The sequence below is a fragment of the Peromyscus eremicus genome, chromosome 8a (genome assembly GCF_949786415.1).
Source record: "Peromyscus eremicus chromosome 8a, PerEre_H2_v1, whole genome shotgun sequence".
NCBI classification, from domain to species: Eukaryota; Metazoa; Chordata; class Mammalia; order Rodentia; family Cricetidae; genus Peromyscus; species Peromyscus eremicus.
Window position 1 is genome coordinate 36,741,375 of NC_081423.1, and position 13,875 is coordinate 36,755,249.

General features: G+C 48.2%; 1 protein-coding gene across 1 annotated transcript in view; it reads right to left on the reverse strand.

The window, feature by feature from the left end:
- Positions 1-6,538: 6,538 nt before the first annotated feature.
- Positions 6,539-13,875, reverse strand: part of Rad50 (RAD50 double strand break repair protein) — a 58,952-nt gene continuing 51,615 nt past the window's right edge. Inside the window, exons 22-25 of the mRNA XM_059270550.1 lie at positions 12,946-13,031; positions 12,285-12,427; positions 9,885-10,018; positions 6,539-8,340 (exon numbers count right to left, since the gene is read on the reverse strand). Of these exons, the coding sequence (XP_059126533.1) occupies positions 8,154-8,340; positions 9,885-10,018; positions 12,285-12,427; positions 12,946-13,031 (550 nt within the window). The 3' untranslated portion in view covers positions 6,539-8,153. The remainder of the gene's footprint in view (positions 8,341-9,884; positions 10,019-12,284; positions 12,428-12,945; positions 13,032-13,875) is intronic.

Genomic DNA, 13,875 nt, shown 5'->3' on the forward strand with positions numbered 1-13,875 from the left:
CTGTCATGCCTGGTTTATTTATGGGGTTGAGGATGGAACCTAGGGCTCTATGCATGCTAGGTAAGCACTCTACTGAGCGAACTCCACCCCGCAGCCCTTGAATTGCTGTCTTAACATCTATGTGTTATAGGCTGTTTTATCTGCAGCGTGTTTAGCTTTAGCATGCATAGCTGAACACTGACTTAGGTTTTTTGTTTTTGTTTTTGTTTTTTTGGTTTTTTTTTTTGGTTTTTCAAGACAAGGTTTCTCTGTGCAGCCTTGGCTGTCCTTGATCTCACTCTGTAGACCAGGCTGGCCTCAAACTCACAGAGATCGGCCTGGCTCTGCCTCCTGAGTGCTGGCATTAAAGGCCTGCGCCACTGCCGCCCGGCCACTGACTTAGGTTTTATAATTTTCTGACTTAGTGCACTATGAGTATGCGGAGTAGAAGCTGTCCTTTTTAGATTTTTTTTTAAACATACTTACTGTGTGTGCATGCACATGCATGTTCCCATGTAGAGCTCAAAGGATGACACCATGGAGTTGGCTCTCCCCATCTACCTTTATGTGGGTCTCAGAGATCACACTCAGGTTGGTTTACAAGAGCCTTTGCCCACTGAGCCATCTCACTGGCCCTAGAAACTCCTTCTGCTCTCGCAGTCTGAACTTTTCCTAAGCCAATCATGCTATAAAATATGTTACAGTGCTGGCCAGTGGCTCTGAGCCCAGGCGGCTGCGTGTCTGGATGTGGAAACAGCCTTCACTGTGTTGCTGAACAGGACAGCCAGTGGGGGAGGGGTAACTGTGGCCTCTCTGACCTCTATTTTCAGCTTACTATGTGCTTACAGAGCCGTAACTGCTGTCAATTCAGGGGCCTTTACACATAAGCTAGTGTCAGAGCTGAGGCACACTTACAAGATCATTGGCTGCAGCTGTGAGGGAACAGAACCAAGCCGGGCGGGCTCAGTGGATGTGGTTACTCAGGTTCTCCAAGTTAGAGATGCTGATGCCAGGGCCAAAGTCCTGCTGGCTTTGATGGCAAGACATGGCCAGATTCTAGATGACTTGTTTGCTTTGTTTTGGTTTTTTGAGACAAAAAGAGTTTCTCTGTGCAGCTTTGGCTGTCCTGGATCTCACTCTGTAGACCAGGCTGGCCTCAAACTCACAGAGATCCATCTGCCTCTGCCTCTTAAGTGCTGGGATTAAAGGTGCCCGGCTCTAGATGACTTTTAAAAACATTTTAAAATTACATTTTCTTTAACTAACTTATGGGGTTGGTTTTCTCTTTCTATCACATGGGGCCGGGACTTGGCAAGAACTTTCACCTGCAGGGCCATCGGGGTGGTCCTTGGATACCTTCTGAAAGTTGAGTTTTAAACTGAGGTAATGGGCTTGAACTGTGAGTTAAACAGAAGGTGCTGGACTAGCAGCAGGAACTGGAAGACTATACTGTCATTTGGAGTTTCTGGAGGAGAAGTGGCCTGGGTCGTTTTGAGTTTCAGATGTCCGTTAGATAGTCGAGTGTGTTTGGATGTGCAGCTGTCCGCAGGCTGCTGGGTGAGTCAGTTTAGAAGAGATCTGGACTGCAGACAAACACTGAGGAGCATCAGCATACAGGCCACTGGAACAGGAGTTCTGGGCCTGCCCACACGTGAGGACCTGCCCTGTGCCTGCCGCTGGCCACCTGCTGCCTTGTTAGACTTCTTGTTTGTAGTTTTTAACTGTGGGTGCAGCTCTGGGGGTCCACACAGCCAGCTCCCCCTCTCCAGACAGTCTATTGGTGTGCATTTTACCACATCTCAGTCTCTGTGGGATCAAGCGCCCACTGCCCACTGTGGTAGCTGGTTTACCAGTCGGCTGCCTTCCCTCTGCCTCTTCCCAAGCTCCCTACCTTGGTTGACTTTCACTTGAAGCAGTTTGAGGCTCTGCTGGGGGAACACAAACCAAGAGACTAATTCTAAAGCTAGGAGGCATCGGTGACATCAGGGAATAGGTGAGTACAGAGAGGAGTTCTAGACAGGCCGAAGCCAGCAACAGCAGCTCTGGGAAACAAATAGCAAAGAAGATCGCATGGTAGGGGCCAGCCGGGCTTACCCAGGGCTAGGGAGTCAGGGGACTATGGGCATGGAGGACAGTGGGGCTTACCCAGGGCTAGGGAGCCAGGGGACTATGGGCATGGAGGACAGTGGGGCTTACCCAGGGCTAGGGAGCCAGGGGACTATGGGCATGGAGGACAGTGGGGCTTACCCAGGGCTAGGGAGTCAGGGAACTATGGGCATGGAGGCCAGCGGGCCTTACCCAGGGCTAGGGAGCCAGGGGACTATGGGCATGGAGGACAGTGGGGCTTACCCAGGGCTAGGGAGGCAGGGGACTGTGGGCATGGAGGACAGTGGGGCTTACCCAGGGCTAGGGAGTCAGGGGACTGTGGGCATGGAGGACAGCGGGGCTTACCCAGGGCTAGGGAGCCAGGGGACTATGGGCATGGAGGACAACGGGGCTTACCCAGGGCTAGGGAGTCAGGGGACTATGGGCATGGAGGACAGCGGGGCTTACCCAGGGCTAGGGAGTCAGGGGACTATGGGCATGGAGGACAGCGGGGCTTACCCAGGGCTAGGGAGTCAGGGGACTATGGGCATGGAGGACAGCGGGGCTTACCCAGGGCTAGGGAGCTAGGGGACTATGGGCATGGAGGCCAGGCAATACAGCTAGGAGCTACAGCAGTGGGCCATGGAATTAAACTGTGAAGGGGGAAGTAAAGGCACGAAGGAAACAGTGTGGAAAGCTAGTACAACCAATGGAACAAAACTGCAGTAGGATCCAGGACCGTTGGGCATTCAGCGCACTTCACTGGAAGCTAAACTCTTCAGTGATCAACTTTGCATAAACTGAAGTCACCTGGCACCTGGAAGAGAGAGCCTCCATTGAGGAACCGCCTCCATCAGATTGGCCTATGGGGCATTTCCTTGATGATTGATATGAGTCCAGCCCACTGTGGGTCGGGCCCCCATGGGCAGGTGGTCCTAGGGAGTACAAGAAAGCAGACTGAGCGAGCCTGCATTACAAGCAGTAAGCAGCACTCCTCCACGGTCTGTTTGAGTTCTTGCCTCAGGTTCGTGCCTTGCGCTCCCATTGCAGCTAACCTTGATGATGGACAGTGACGTGGACGGGTAAACCAAAACCCCTTCCTTCCTAAAGCTGGTTTTGGTCAGTGTTTTAGCACTGCAGTAGAAAAGCAAGCTAAGACAGGAATTGGTACCGACGGTGCAGTATCGCTGTGACATAATGGGTCATGTTGTTTTGGAGAGGACTGTGGTGGCATCTGGAACTTTGGGCCAGAAAAGCCATTGAGTGTGCAGAGCTTTAGTGCGTGAAGAGCTTGGAGAATACAAATGTCAGGAGGTGGTGATGGAAGCCTGGGCTGTGAAGTCACAGAGGGAAGCAGACCACTGAGGCTGGTCATGTGCTAATGTTAAGAATCTGTTGAGGTCAGCTGAGGCTGAAAATCTGGCTGTGATGAATAAGAAACTAACATTAAATCAAAATCTGGGTTCAACTGTGGTTAAAGGGGGCTAAGGTGGTACCTCAAGCTGGCAGCCAAATTTGGTAATGTGTAAGACTCTCATGTGGCATTGGTTTTGAAGGCATAAAGGGATAATGGAGAGATGCTGTGGCTTGGCACACTGACGAGTTAGAATACCTGCACAGGCCTGGCGGTCTTTTTGAAGGTGTAGCCTCGGTTGCGGGTGGAGACTCCAGCATACTGGAGATGCCAGGGCTGTGGAACTTTTTAAAAGCTGGACCGATTTATACTGTGATATTATTGTGAGAGTGTAGGAATAAAAAGCTAGAGTTTAACAGTGTCAAGTTGACAAAGGATCTGTTGTACCTGTTGGTCCCCTCCCCCTGACCCCAACACAAACCAGTCATCTAGGAAGAGGGGGCCTCAGTTGAGGAACTGCCCCCATCAGATTGGCCGGTGGGCGAGTCTGTAAGAGGCATTTGCTTGATTGATGTCTAAGAATCCAGCTCACTGTGGGTGGTGCCATCCCTGGCAGGGGGGGCCTGAGCTGTGAAAGCAGACTGAGCAAGTCATGGGCACAAGCCAGTAAGCAGTGTTCCTCCATGGCCTCTGCCTCAGCCCTGCCTTGACTCCTGTTCCAGCTTCTCCCGATGACAGGCTGTGACTGAAGGGTTAGCTAAATAAACCCTTTCTACTCCAAGTTGGTTTCTGTCCGTGCTTTATCACAACAGACAGGGACTAGGAAAGAGGGTGTGGCTGAGGCTAAGGAATACTGCAAGACCAGACTGATGGGTGAGGGCTCCCATGTGTCAACGCACTGCTGGGACTGCCTACTTGGTATGTGTGTTTATAAATACGAAATCACTCTTCCTTTGGAAAAACCCCCTTTCCCAGGTGAGTGACAGGCCCTTCAGCCAGCCAACAGCGGTATTGGGATTTAAGCCCAGGTCGTCTGCTCTACTGTGAGGCCTGCTTGTTACACGTGTGGGGAAGGGCAGCGTTTAGTGAAAGGTCTAAAAGCAGTGACGAGAAAGGAACCTATCCCACTTCAAAGCTTGCTAGTGTGGGGGCTGAGTTAGAGCAGCTCTGAGCGGCTGTAAGGGAAGCTGTGTCCTGTGTGTGCCGACTAGATCTGAAACTGGGGGTGCCTCACCCTTTTCACACTTAGCTTGTACTGCCTTTTCTTTAAAGACAGATCTCTGTCTGTAGCCCTGGCTGTCCTGGAACTCACTATTCAGACCAGGCTGGCCTCAAACTCAGAGACCTGCCTCTGCCTCTGCCTCCTGAGCACTGGGATTAAAGGTGTGAGGCACCACATCTGGCTATTACTGCCTTTTCCCAATCACTGCAGACAGGGCTCCTATAGCTTACTGGTAGATGGCTACCTGGTTTGTGTGTTCTCTTACATGCTGTTGTCTTTAAATTCTAATTTCATGACAGGTAAGAAAATGTTTGTGTTAGGTATCTGCCCAGTGCGTCTGCCTTTGGCTTCGCTGTGGTGGTTAATAGACAGGCTTATTTTCTGAACCTTCCTGTGTTTTGGGGGACAGACAGTCCGGTCAGTGATTAGTCTAACATGCAGAGTCTATGTGCTCTTCTGGACTTCAGGAAGGGGATCTTCACTCTGAAGAATGGCCTGCTATTCTTTCCTTCTGAAGCCTCTGTCAGTGTTATGGAGTTGAGTGAATGAACCTTGTCACCAGGGGCCTTGGAACAGAGAGGACCCAGAGAGCTGGAGGGGTGGCCCTGTTGTATGGCTCTTCTGGGCCTGGGTGAGGACTGAAACCCTATTTCTTCAACCAGGCTTGACTGGTCTAAGGTGTCATCAGGGCCCATTCCTTCCGTGGGCTCTGAGGGATAAAACGTTTCTTTGCCCTTTTTGGCTTCAAGCAGCTGTCTTTATCACTTGGCTTGGAACCCTTTCTCATTTTCCAAGGACACTGCTCCAGCCTGCATCCGCACAAGGCGCTCTCTCACATCCCACCTTCCCTCCCATCTTCTTAAACTGACACCTGGGACCCTTCAGGGCAATCTCCCTCAGTTAAGATGTTTAACTTTTATCACTTCTGCAAAGACTCCTTTGCCATGCAAAGTACTCAGTTCTGAGAATGATGATCTGGGTATCATGGGGCCCGAGCAGATCTTGGGGACCTTAAGAAGGCAGTCTATACCTCAGCTGCCTTTTTTTTTTTTTTTTTTTTCCCCCAAGACAAGGTTTCTCTTTGTAGCTCTGGCTGTTCTTGAACTTGCTTTGTCAACCAGGCTGGCCTTGAACTGACAGAGATCCGCTTGCCTCTGCCTCCCAAATGCTGGGATTAAAGGCCTGCGCCACCACGCCTGGCGAAATGCTTTCATTTCTAAGTTGCCCTGGTCATGGTGTCTTATCACAGCAACAGAAAAGTCACTATGGCAGCAAATATCACATTAACTGGCTTTGGCTGTGCTGTGTTAGAATGCTTGATTTTTAAAAATTCTGGGGCTGGGGAGATGGCTAGTTGGTTAAGAGCAATGACTGCTCTTCCAAAGGACCAGGGTTCAATTCCCAGCACCCATATGGTGGCTCACAACCATCTGCAATGCCAGCCCTAGAGATCTGAGACCCTCCTCTGTGGGCACTGCAGGAACATGGTGCACAGACATACAGGCAGGCAGAACATCCAGACACATAAAAATAAATATTTTAAAAAAAAAATTGAGTTGTTGATTTGAGTTTCATAGAGTGACCAATCATTAAATAATTTGGGACCAGTGATATAGCCCAGTCAGTAGAGTGCTTGGCTATCATGTATGAACCCTGGGTTCAATTCCCAGCACCACATAAACCAGGCATAGTAGTGCATGCTTGTAATCCAAGCACTTGGGAGGCAGAGGATCAGAAGTTCAAGGTTTTTAACTAAGTTAAAGACCAGCCTGGACTAGAGGCCCTTTCTTATACAGGAAATGAATTTTGGTGTTATAAGTTTCTCCGGTCCCATCCGGCCCAGTCCCGGCCGTGAGGTCCCGCAGCTGGTTATACAATAATCACTCAGAGGCTTAAAATTAATTGCAAATTCTATGGCCTATGGCTCAGGCTTCTTACTAGCTAGCTCTTATAACTTAACTCAACCCGTAACTATTATTCTGTTTCTCCACGTGTCCTGTGGCTTTACCTGCGTCCCATTACATGTTGCTCCTGGACGGGCGCTTCAGCGTTTCCCCTGCCTCTCCTTTCTCCTCTCACTGTCTCTCTTGGATTTTCCCACCTGGCTCCATCCTGCCCTGCCAGAGGCCAATGCAGCTTTATTTATTAGCCAATGGGAGTAACACATATTCACAGCATACAAAAAGACATCCCACAGCATTTTGGTTTGGGAGTGACAGAATTTCCAAAAACATTATAAATGGACAAAAACATTCCCCTGCATTTTATACATGTATCTGTGAAAAATATTTGCTTTCTGAGACAAAGTCTTGCTATGTATATACAGCTGGCCTTGAACTCAGAGATCCACCTGCCTCTGCTGGGATATCATACCTGGCTATGTGAAGCAACTTTAAAAATTGATTATAGAATCAAACTACCAATCAACTCTCAAAAATGTTGAAGATGTTTTATGTCCTCCTGAAGTATTAAACATTCCATTAAGATTTAACTAACTCTATGTGCAAAACAATTACATCCATGCCATTAGTACACAAATATTTGCTTTTGTCTTTAATAAATGATAAAGTTGTATATATATACACCAAAGAATTGTTTTTTAAACTAATTTTCCTTATCTATTTTCAGTATGCATTGAATTTATCATTTTTCCACTCATAATCTGAAGGAAACAGTCATGAGTGGAAAAAATGAGCCCTGTTCTAGAGCTGCTGCCCATCGGATCTGCAGACTGTGCAGAGCAGGCCTAACCAACTCCATGATAGAGCTGTAAAGTGGCATCTGCAAGCACGTGACTTTGATGGACCCTGTCTACACAGAATATCCACAGAAGGCTTCAGCTGGCAATTCCATGGAAATGTGGACTGGAATTCAGCAGATTGGTCTCTGGAATGAAACTGAGGTTTGCCCTTGCAGGTCTGTTCATGGGGAGCAGGCCCAGCTGTGGGTGAGAGTAACTGGGATTAATGGTCAGGCCAAGTGGATACACACGACAGAGAAGAGAGTGACAGGTTTCCAAATGATGGGCAGGTCAGGAGGGGAATTTCCTCTCTAACACATGGGCAGAATAACTATCTGGCAGGGCTGCATGGGGAGGGAACTGGGTACTCCATCAGACGACCATCTATGGCTTCTGTCACACTGCCAGCCTCCACTCAATGATAGGTTATATACACGGATTCATGTTAAAGCCAAGCCAGTTATTAAATCTCACTTCAAAGCTTCAAACAAAATACTAACAGTTTTAAAATGCCCACCCCATAAATCACCAAAGCAGCAGCACCCCCCTCCACCCCAGTCAGCACTGCTCTGAGAAGTGTCACTCATTTGGGTGATCTTCAGTTGGCCGGAAGATGAACGGCTGAGCAGAACTGGGAGGTCGCTAGGTCCGCGGGGACTGTGTTCAGAGGAACATCAGTTAGCCTTCAATTGAGGCAGCCCCAGGATCTTGGGTCCTCTCAAACCCTCCCGACATGGTTCCCTTCACATAGGCTATTTCCCTACCAAAACAAGTCAGTGAACATAAGAGACCAGGGAGTTAATGTTGCACGTCACAATCTCTGAGCACTGGTCCATGTTCTTCCTAATCCTGTAGAATTTCTCCACATACTCAGATCGCCCCAAGAGCTCCACGAAATCTTCATCGTGAGTAATTACCAGAAGCTGGAAGTTACGCTGCTGTGAGCGACTTTTTATGATCCTGAAACAATACATTGAGAACACCTTTTTACTAATGGACATACATTTGGAAAAACCACTGGAAATCTTGTCAGATACAAGAACAGCTGTGTGGCAACCAAGCTTTTCCTGTGCCACGTGTGACAGGGCCTTTGGCTGCCCTGCAGGAAATGGGGAAAGGCTGGGGCCTTCAACCTAGGCAGGTAAGGAGTCCTATCTCCTTCCCACACAGTGGGATGCAGGGATGCAGAGTCCCACTCCCCACTCATATGGCTAAGAACCAGGTCAAGAATTTGGACCAGTTCCCCAAGATCCTAAGTCGCTATTCACGTAGGGGAAAGTCTTCTGGGAAAACCTAAACCATTCAACCACAAGAGCCCAGCTCGCTCGCCTGCCTAGACTCTCCTGACCTGCTGCTAGACTTCTCTGAAAGTCTAAAAGTAATTCAGGCAGACAACAGGTAGGGGAATAACACTGCCTTCTGAAGAGCCACGTCTACTTAGAATTCTGCCACCACCAGTCACTAGATGCATCAGTGCTGTGACACACAGAGGGCCTGAGTGGGTGTACTGGGGACATTTTTGCTCATCATCAGCATGCTGAGGTATCAGCTATGAGTGAGCTGCAACAAGAGTTTTAACTCACACTTGTTTATCACATGCCTGGGGCTGGATGCACTTCATGTTTCGATACCACCCCCCCTCTTTTCTTGCTGGCGCCCCAGGACTATGAAGAGCTGGCTGGAGCAGGACATCGGTGCTGTCAGAGCTCTTCTGGAGGCAGGGGTGTGCACAGGTAAAAGCTGCCGCCCTGCCCTGGAGCCTTTCGGACATGAGGAATGGGTACACAATGACTACAGTCTAGTCCCTGGCATCATCTACTTACTTACCTGGATGCTTTCTCCATTAAAGCTCTCACTCTTCACGGTAGTCATGTGACATGTGACAGACAGTCCCAGCTCTACTACCACCAGCTCTGAGTGTCTGGCCAGGGCACATACTGACTCCAGTGCTTGACATTGGCGCGTTCACAGGAAATCCAGAGAAAGCTCAGAACTCCTCACCTTTACATGGCCTATGAACACTTAGGGAGAGGCAGGATATGCCTGTGCCTCAATACTCTAGCTCTTTTTATTTTAGATGCATTGGTGTTTTGTCTGCATGTATGTCTGTGTGAGGGTGTCTAATCCTCTGGAACTGGAGTTAGAGCTGTGAGCCACCATGTGGGTGCTGGGAATTGAACTCCCATCCTCTGGAAGAGCAGCCAGTGTTCTTAATCATTGAGCCATCTCTCCAGCCCCTCTAAGAAAATCTGGAGAATTACTACTGAAAGTACAAAGTACTGGTCTTGAAGTACAAAGCCTAGTCTCAACTGTTTTTCTTTTTTTCAAACAGGGTCTCACTGGCTGGCCTGGAATTCACTATGTGGACAAGGCTGGCCCTGAACTCAGAGATCTGCCTGCCTCTCCCTCCAAGTGCTGGCATTAAAGGCGTGCGCCACCACACCCATCTCTGCTACTGGTATTTAAAAAAAAATTACAATCTGCCCCAAACTTGAAATACTTACTCAACCAAAGCATGTGCAAGAGATTCAATGTTTTCTCGGTCAAGATTTGTCGTGGGCTCATCCAAGGCAAGGATGCCACAGTTCAGACAGAAGGTTTCAGCCAATGCCAAGCGGATGATGAGAGAGGCCAACACCTGAAGAGAAGTTGCACAGCAGCCTTCTTTAGAAGGGGACGGTGAAATGAACTGAGTATGGTGGTGACACCTTTGTTCCCAGCACTCAGGAAGCAAAAGCAGGTGGACCTCTGAGTTCTAGGCTAACCCAACTACACAGTAAGACCCTGTCTCCAAAAACAAAAAGGTAGTAGGAGGTGGGAAATGTCACAGGTCACTGATGTTAGGGACAGTTCATTGTAGATTCATGCTTTTCTGGAAGGTGGGCCATCAGCCACATTCTCAGCCTATCATTTGCACTGAAACAAAACACTGAGAAACAGCACTGCCAGCATTCCACTTCTATTAAAAAAAGCTGCCATCACAGGCTAAGGGGCGATGCATTACAGTTTATCAGCAGAAGTCCAAGATTCACCTGGAACTCACTCTGTAGACCATGCTGGCACCAAACTCTTGAGAGGTCTGCCTGCCTCTGCCTTCTGAGCACGGGGCTAAAAGGTGTTATGTCGTCACACCTAGCCTTAAAACTTTTTGATCTGGCCCTTAGAGTTTCTCAATGATGAAACTTGTTGGAAAATGCAAACACATTACATTTTCCTGAGCTTCACAGGGACTTTAACTCCACGTGCTCTGGTCCAAAAGAGAAACCAGCTAAGTGTGTTCTAAATCACATCAAAGTGTCTGCTTGTGTAATTGTGACAGTGAGGGGAAAGAGTCTATTTGTACTTACCTCTAGGAGTCCACTGAGTCCAGTCATAGTTACTAAAAATCAAACGTTAAACCCTCAGACTCCGTCCTAGTCCTCTCAGGGCTGAAGAGGCACAGCAAAGACTCAGACTGTTCGGGGAAGGCAGAAGGCTTTTGGGTGAGCTCCCATCCCACTGCCCACTGCCCACTGCCTGCTGACTGCAGGGCAGGGCACACCTTCCCTCTGATGTCCAGGGCAGCCAGCAGACTGCAGAAGCCTACTGCCCCTTGGGGGACAGACCCTTCCTTCCTGCCTGTGTGTCGCACAGCTGCCAACCTACCACCAGCCGCTGACATGCAGGCTGCTGGCCAGCCCATAACCAAACCAATCATCTCACAACTCTCCTACACCAGGAAGCGAGTGCTGCCACTGTTCACAACCTAAGAGCAGCTACAGGAAACTGACTTTTGCTCAGAGACCATGTTCCAAACTCCTTTATAATGAATACTAGACATCACCAACAAATCAAGTAGGGATACTGTCTATAGATCACAAATTAGTCATTTCTTCAGACTATGATTGGTATAGTAATATGCATTGCCTGAAATTGGTGTTAGCGGTCTGGGCTGGCAACAACTGGGATAATTATATGAATAATATGGCATTATTTTCTAAGCCTTCAAAATTTTATGAAAAATCTGCTTTAATATGAAAGTTGAGAATCTGCATCCTTGTGTACGGTTAACAGAAATCAACATTCAGGACCTCCCCGTGCTCTGGAATGCAGGTCTCATGTTCCAGCCTTATTAAAACATTTCTCAAACCCACCTACCTTCCTGCTACCCACTGTCGTCCTCCAGGGGCCTCCAGTAGGACCAGTGGTCAGATTGAGCCCTTGGTCTAAGGCCCAGCCCAAGGCTAGGCTGAGGTGCTGGTGCTGGGGATTAAGTCCTGTGCAGAGGCTATATTCTCAATGACCCAGCTCAGAATCCGTCATTGGTTCAACTCGGGCCCCAGTTTGCTAGTGTTCTTTGTTCATCTGAGACAGGGTCTTGTGTAGCTCAGGCTGGCCTCAGACTCAGTCTAGAGCCAAGGATGACTTTGAACTTCTGATTCTCTTGCCCCCACCTCCCCTCCCTAGAGTTGGGATTATAGACATGTTTAGGTAGTGGTGGGGGTCAAGCCAAAGCCTGTTCATGTTGGGCAAGCACTCTATCAGCTGAGCTACATCCCTCCCCCTGCTAGTATTATTTATAACTGGCAGTATATTTACTATTAATTCTGAGATTTCCTGCCCATTTTGATACCAGACTGTATTTTTGGGGGCCCATGAAGCAGTGACCTTTCTCTGAGAAGAAATGCTGTGGAAGTGAAAATGAGTAACTTTGACCCTTTTCTTCCGTTCTCTTCAGGGTGCTACCAGGGCATGTTAGCTGGCAGCGGGATGGTGCCATGAGATAGCTGTGTCTGTCTTCTTCACGAGGTGGCAAGGAAGCTGTAAGGACTTCTCCTTCATTTGAGGGTAGTCCAAGGCTTCCACAACATCAGGTCCATCTTTTAGCTCTTTAAGTTGGCTCCCTAGATTGCTGAGATACCTGCCTTTTGTCCAGCACTGCATCGTCCCCGCATGTCCAAGGCTGTGTCCCCCTTCAGCATTACCACTCGGTAGTTGTAATTCCGTCTTTTGTCAGAAGCCGAGACGTTTTCATCAGCATCTGATCGAATTTCTATGTATTCAATATCTGATACAGAAAGCAGAGTATTTTATAGAACCCACACTGTACCCCTGTCATTTATACACATCATCCAAGAAGTCTGGGGACAACAGTGAGTCTGATGGCCTTGGGAGCACTGGCTGCCTTGCAAACTCTCTGGCCAGGAGGACCCGGGAGCCACGTGGTCTGCCAAGATGCAGCCTGGATGGCCCGCCCCCAGCCTGGGCTGGCTCCTTTGCTAAGTTTCCTTTGGGTAGTTTTCTTATCACATTTGGGCCTATCCCTATCTGCGCTTTCACAGAAACCATTATGTCATCAGCCCATTGTGTCTGCTACAGACAATGAGTCCTACAGGGCTTTGGAACAGAAACTTTGCATTTTCTTTCTGTTATAAGATATTGCAAAGATAAGAATTCTTAGAAAAATCTCAAAGAAATGCTCAGGAAGAGGTCTAAGAAGGTAATGCTGGCATGGTAAGGTCATACAGGGGAGGCCGTGGACAGAGCTTTGGAACAAGCATCTGGGACACACCATATATTACTTACCTTGTCCACGATAGGTACTCCGCCAAAGATCACGAATAATTTTGTTGATTTCTTCCATCTTCATACTGTGAAATTTCATTATTGCTCTGAAAAAAGGAAGCCACTTTTACTTGGTACAATATATACTATTTATATGAAAGATATAGAATAGCTATGCAATAGTTTATGCTAAACTGTGTCAATATGTAATATATGTAATAATAATACAGATAACACCATTGCCCCAGTATTTCAATTATGAAAGTTGAATATGAAAAGGGCTAGAAGAAGTTACACAGGACTAAGCTGTGCTGTTTCCCTGGCACTGAAACTGCTAGGCATAAGCAAGGTCCCAAGTCTTCACATGTCTCCGTTTTTATTCTGGGACCCAAGTACTACTTGGAGTACTCAGAAACTGCAGAGTTGAGTGTGGCGGTGCACACCTTTAATCTCAGCACCCAGGAGGCAGATATCCATAAATTTGAGGCCACCTGATCTACATAGCAAGTTCCCCAAAGCTACACGGTGAGTCCCTATCTCAAAACAAATCCCCCAAATCTTTCAGAGAATAAAGCTTTAACAGGCTTCTTTCCTAGGCCCTGAGAGCACACTGGAGGGGCAGCCTCCCTGGTACCCACAGGAGGCCTGCTGTAGGCAGACCTATGTGCTAAAGGTGAGGGCATGTACAGCTAGCCAGGGAACCTTGTCACAGAGCAGAAGCAAGGCTCTGAAATTCTAGAATTTTTTTTTTTTTTTTTTTTTGAGACAGGGTCTCTATATAGCCCTGGGCTGTCTTGTAGACCAGGCTGGCCTCAAACTCAGAGATCCACTTGCCTCTGCCTTGTAAGTGCTGGGACTAAAGATGTGTGCCACCATGTCCAGCTCCTAGAACTGTTCAAAAGCCAGCCCCTTATGCTCTTGTATTTCTCAGATCCGTGAGAACTGTATCTC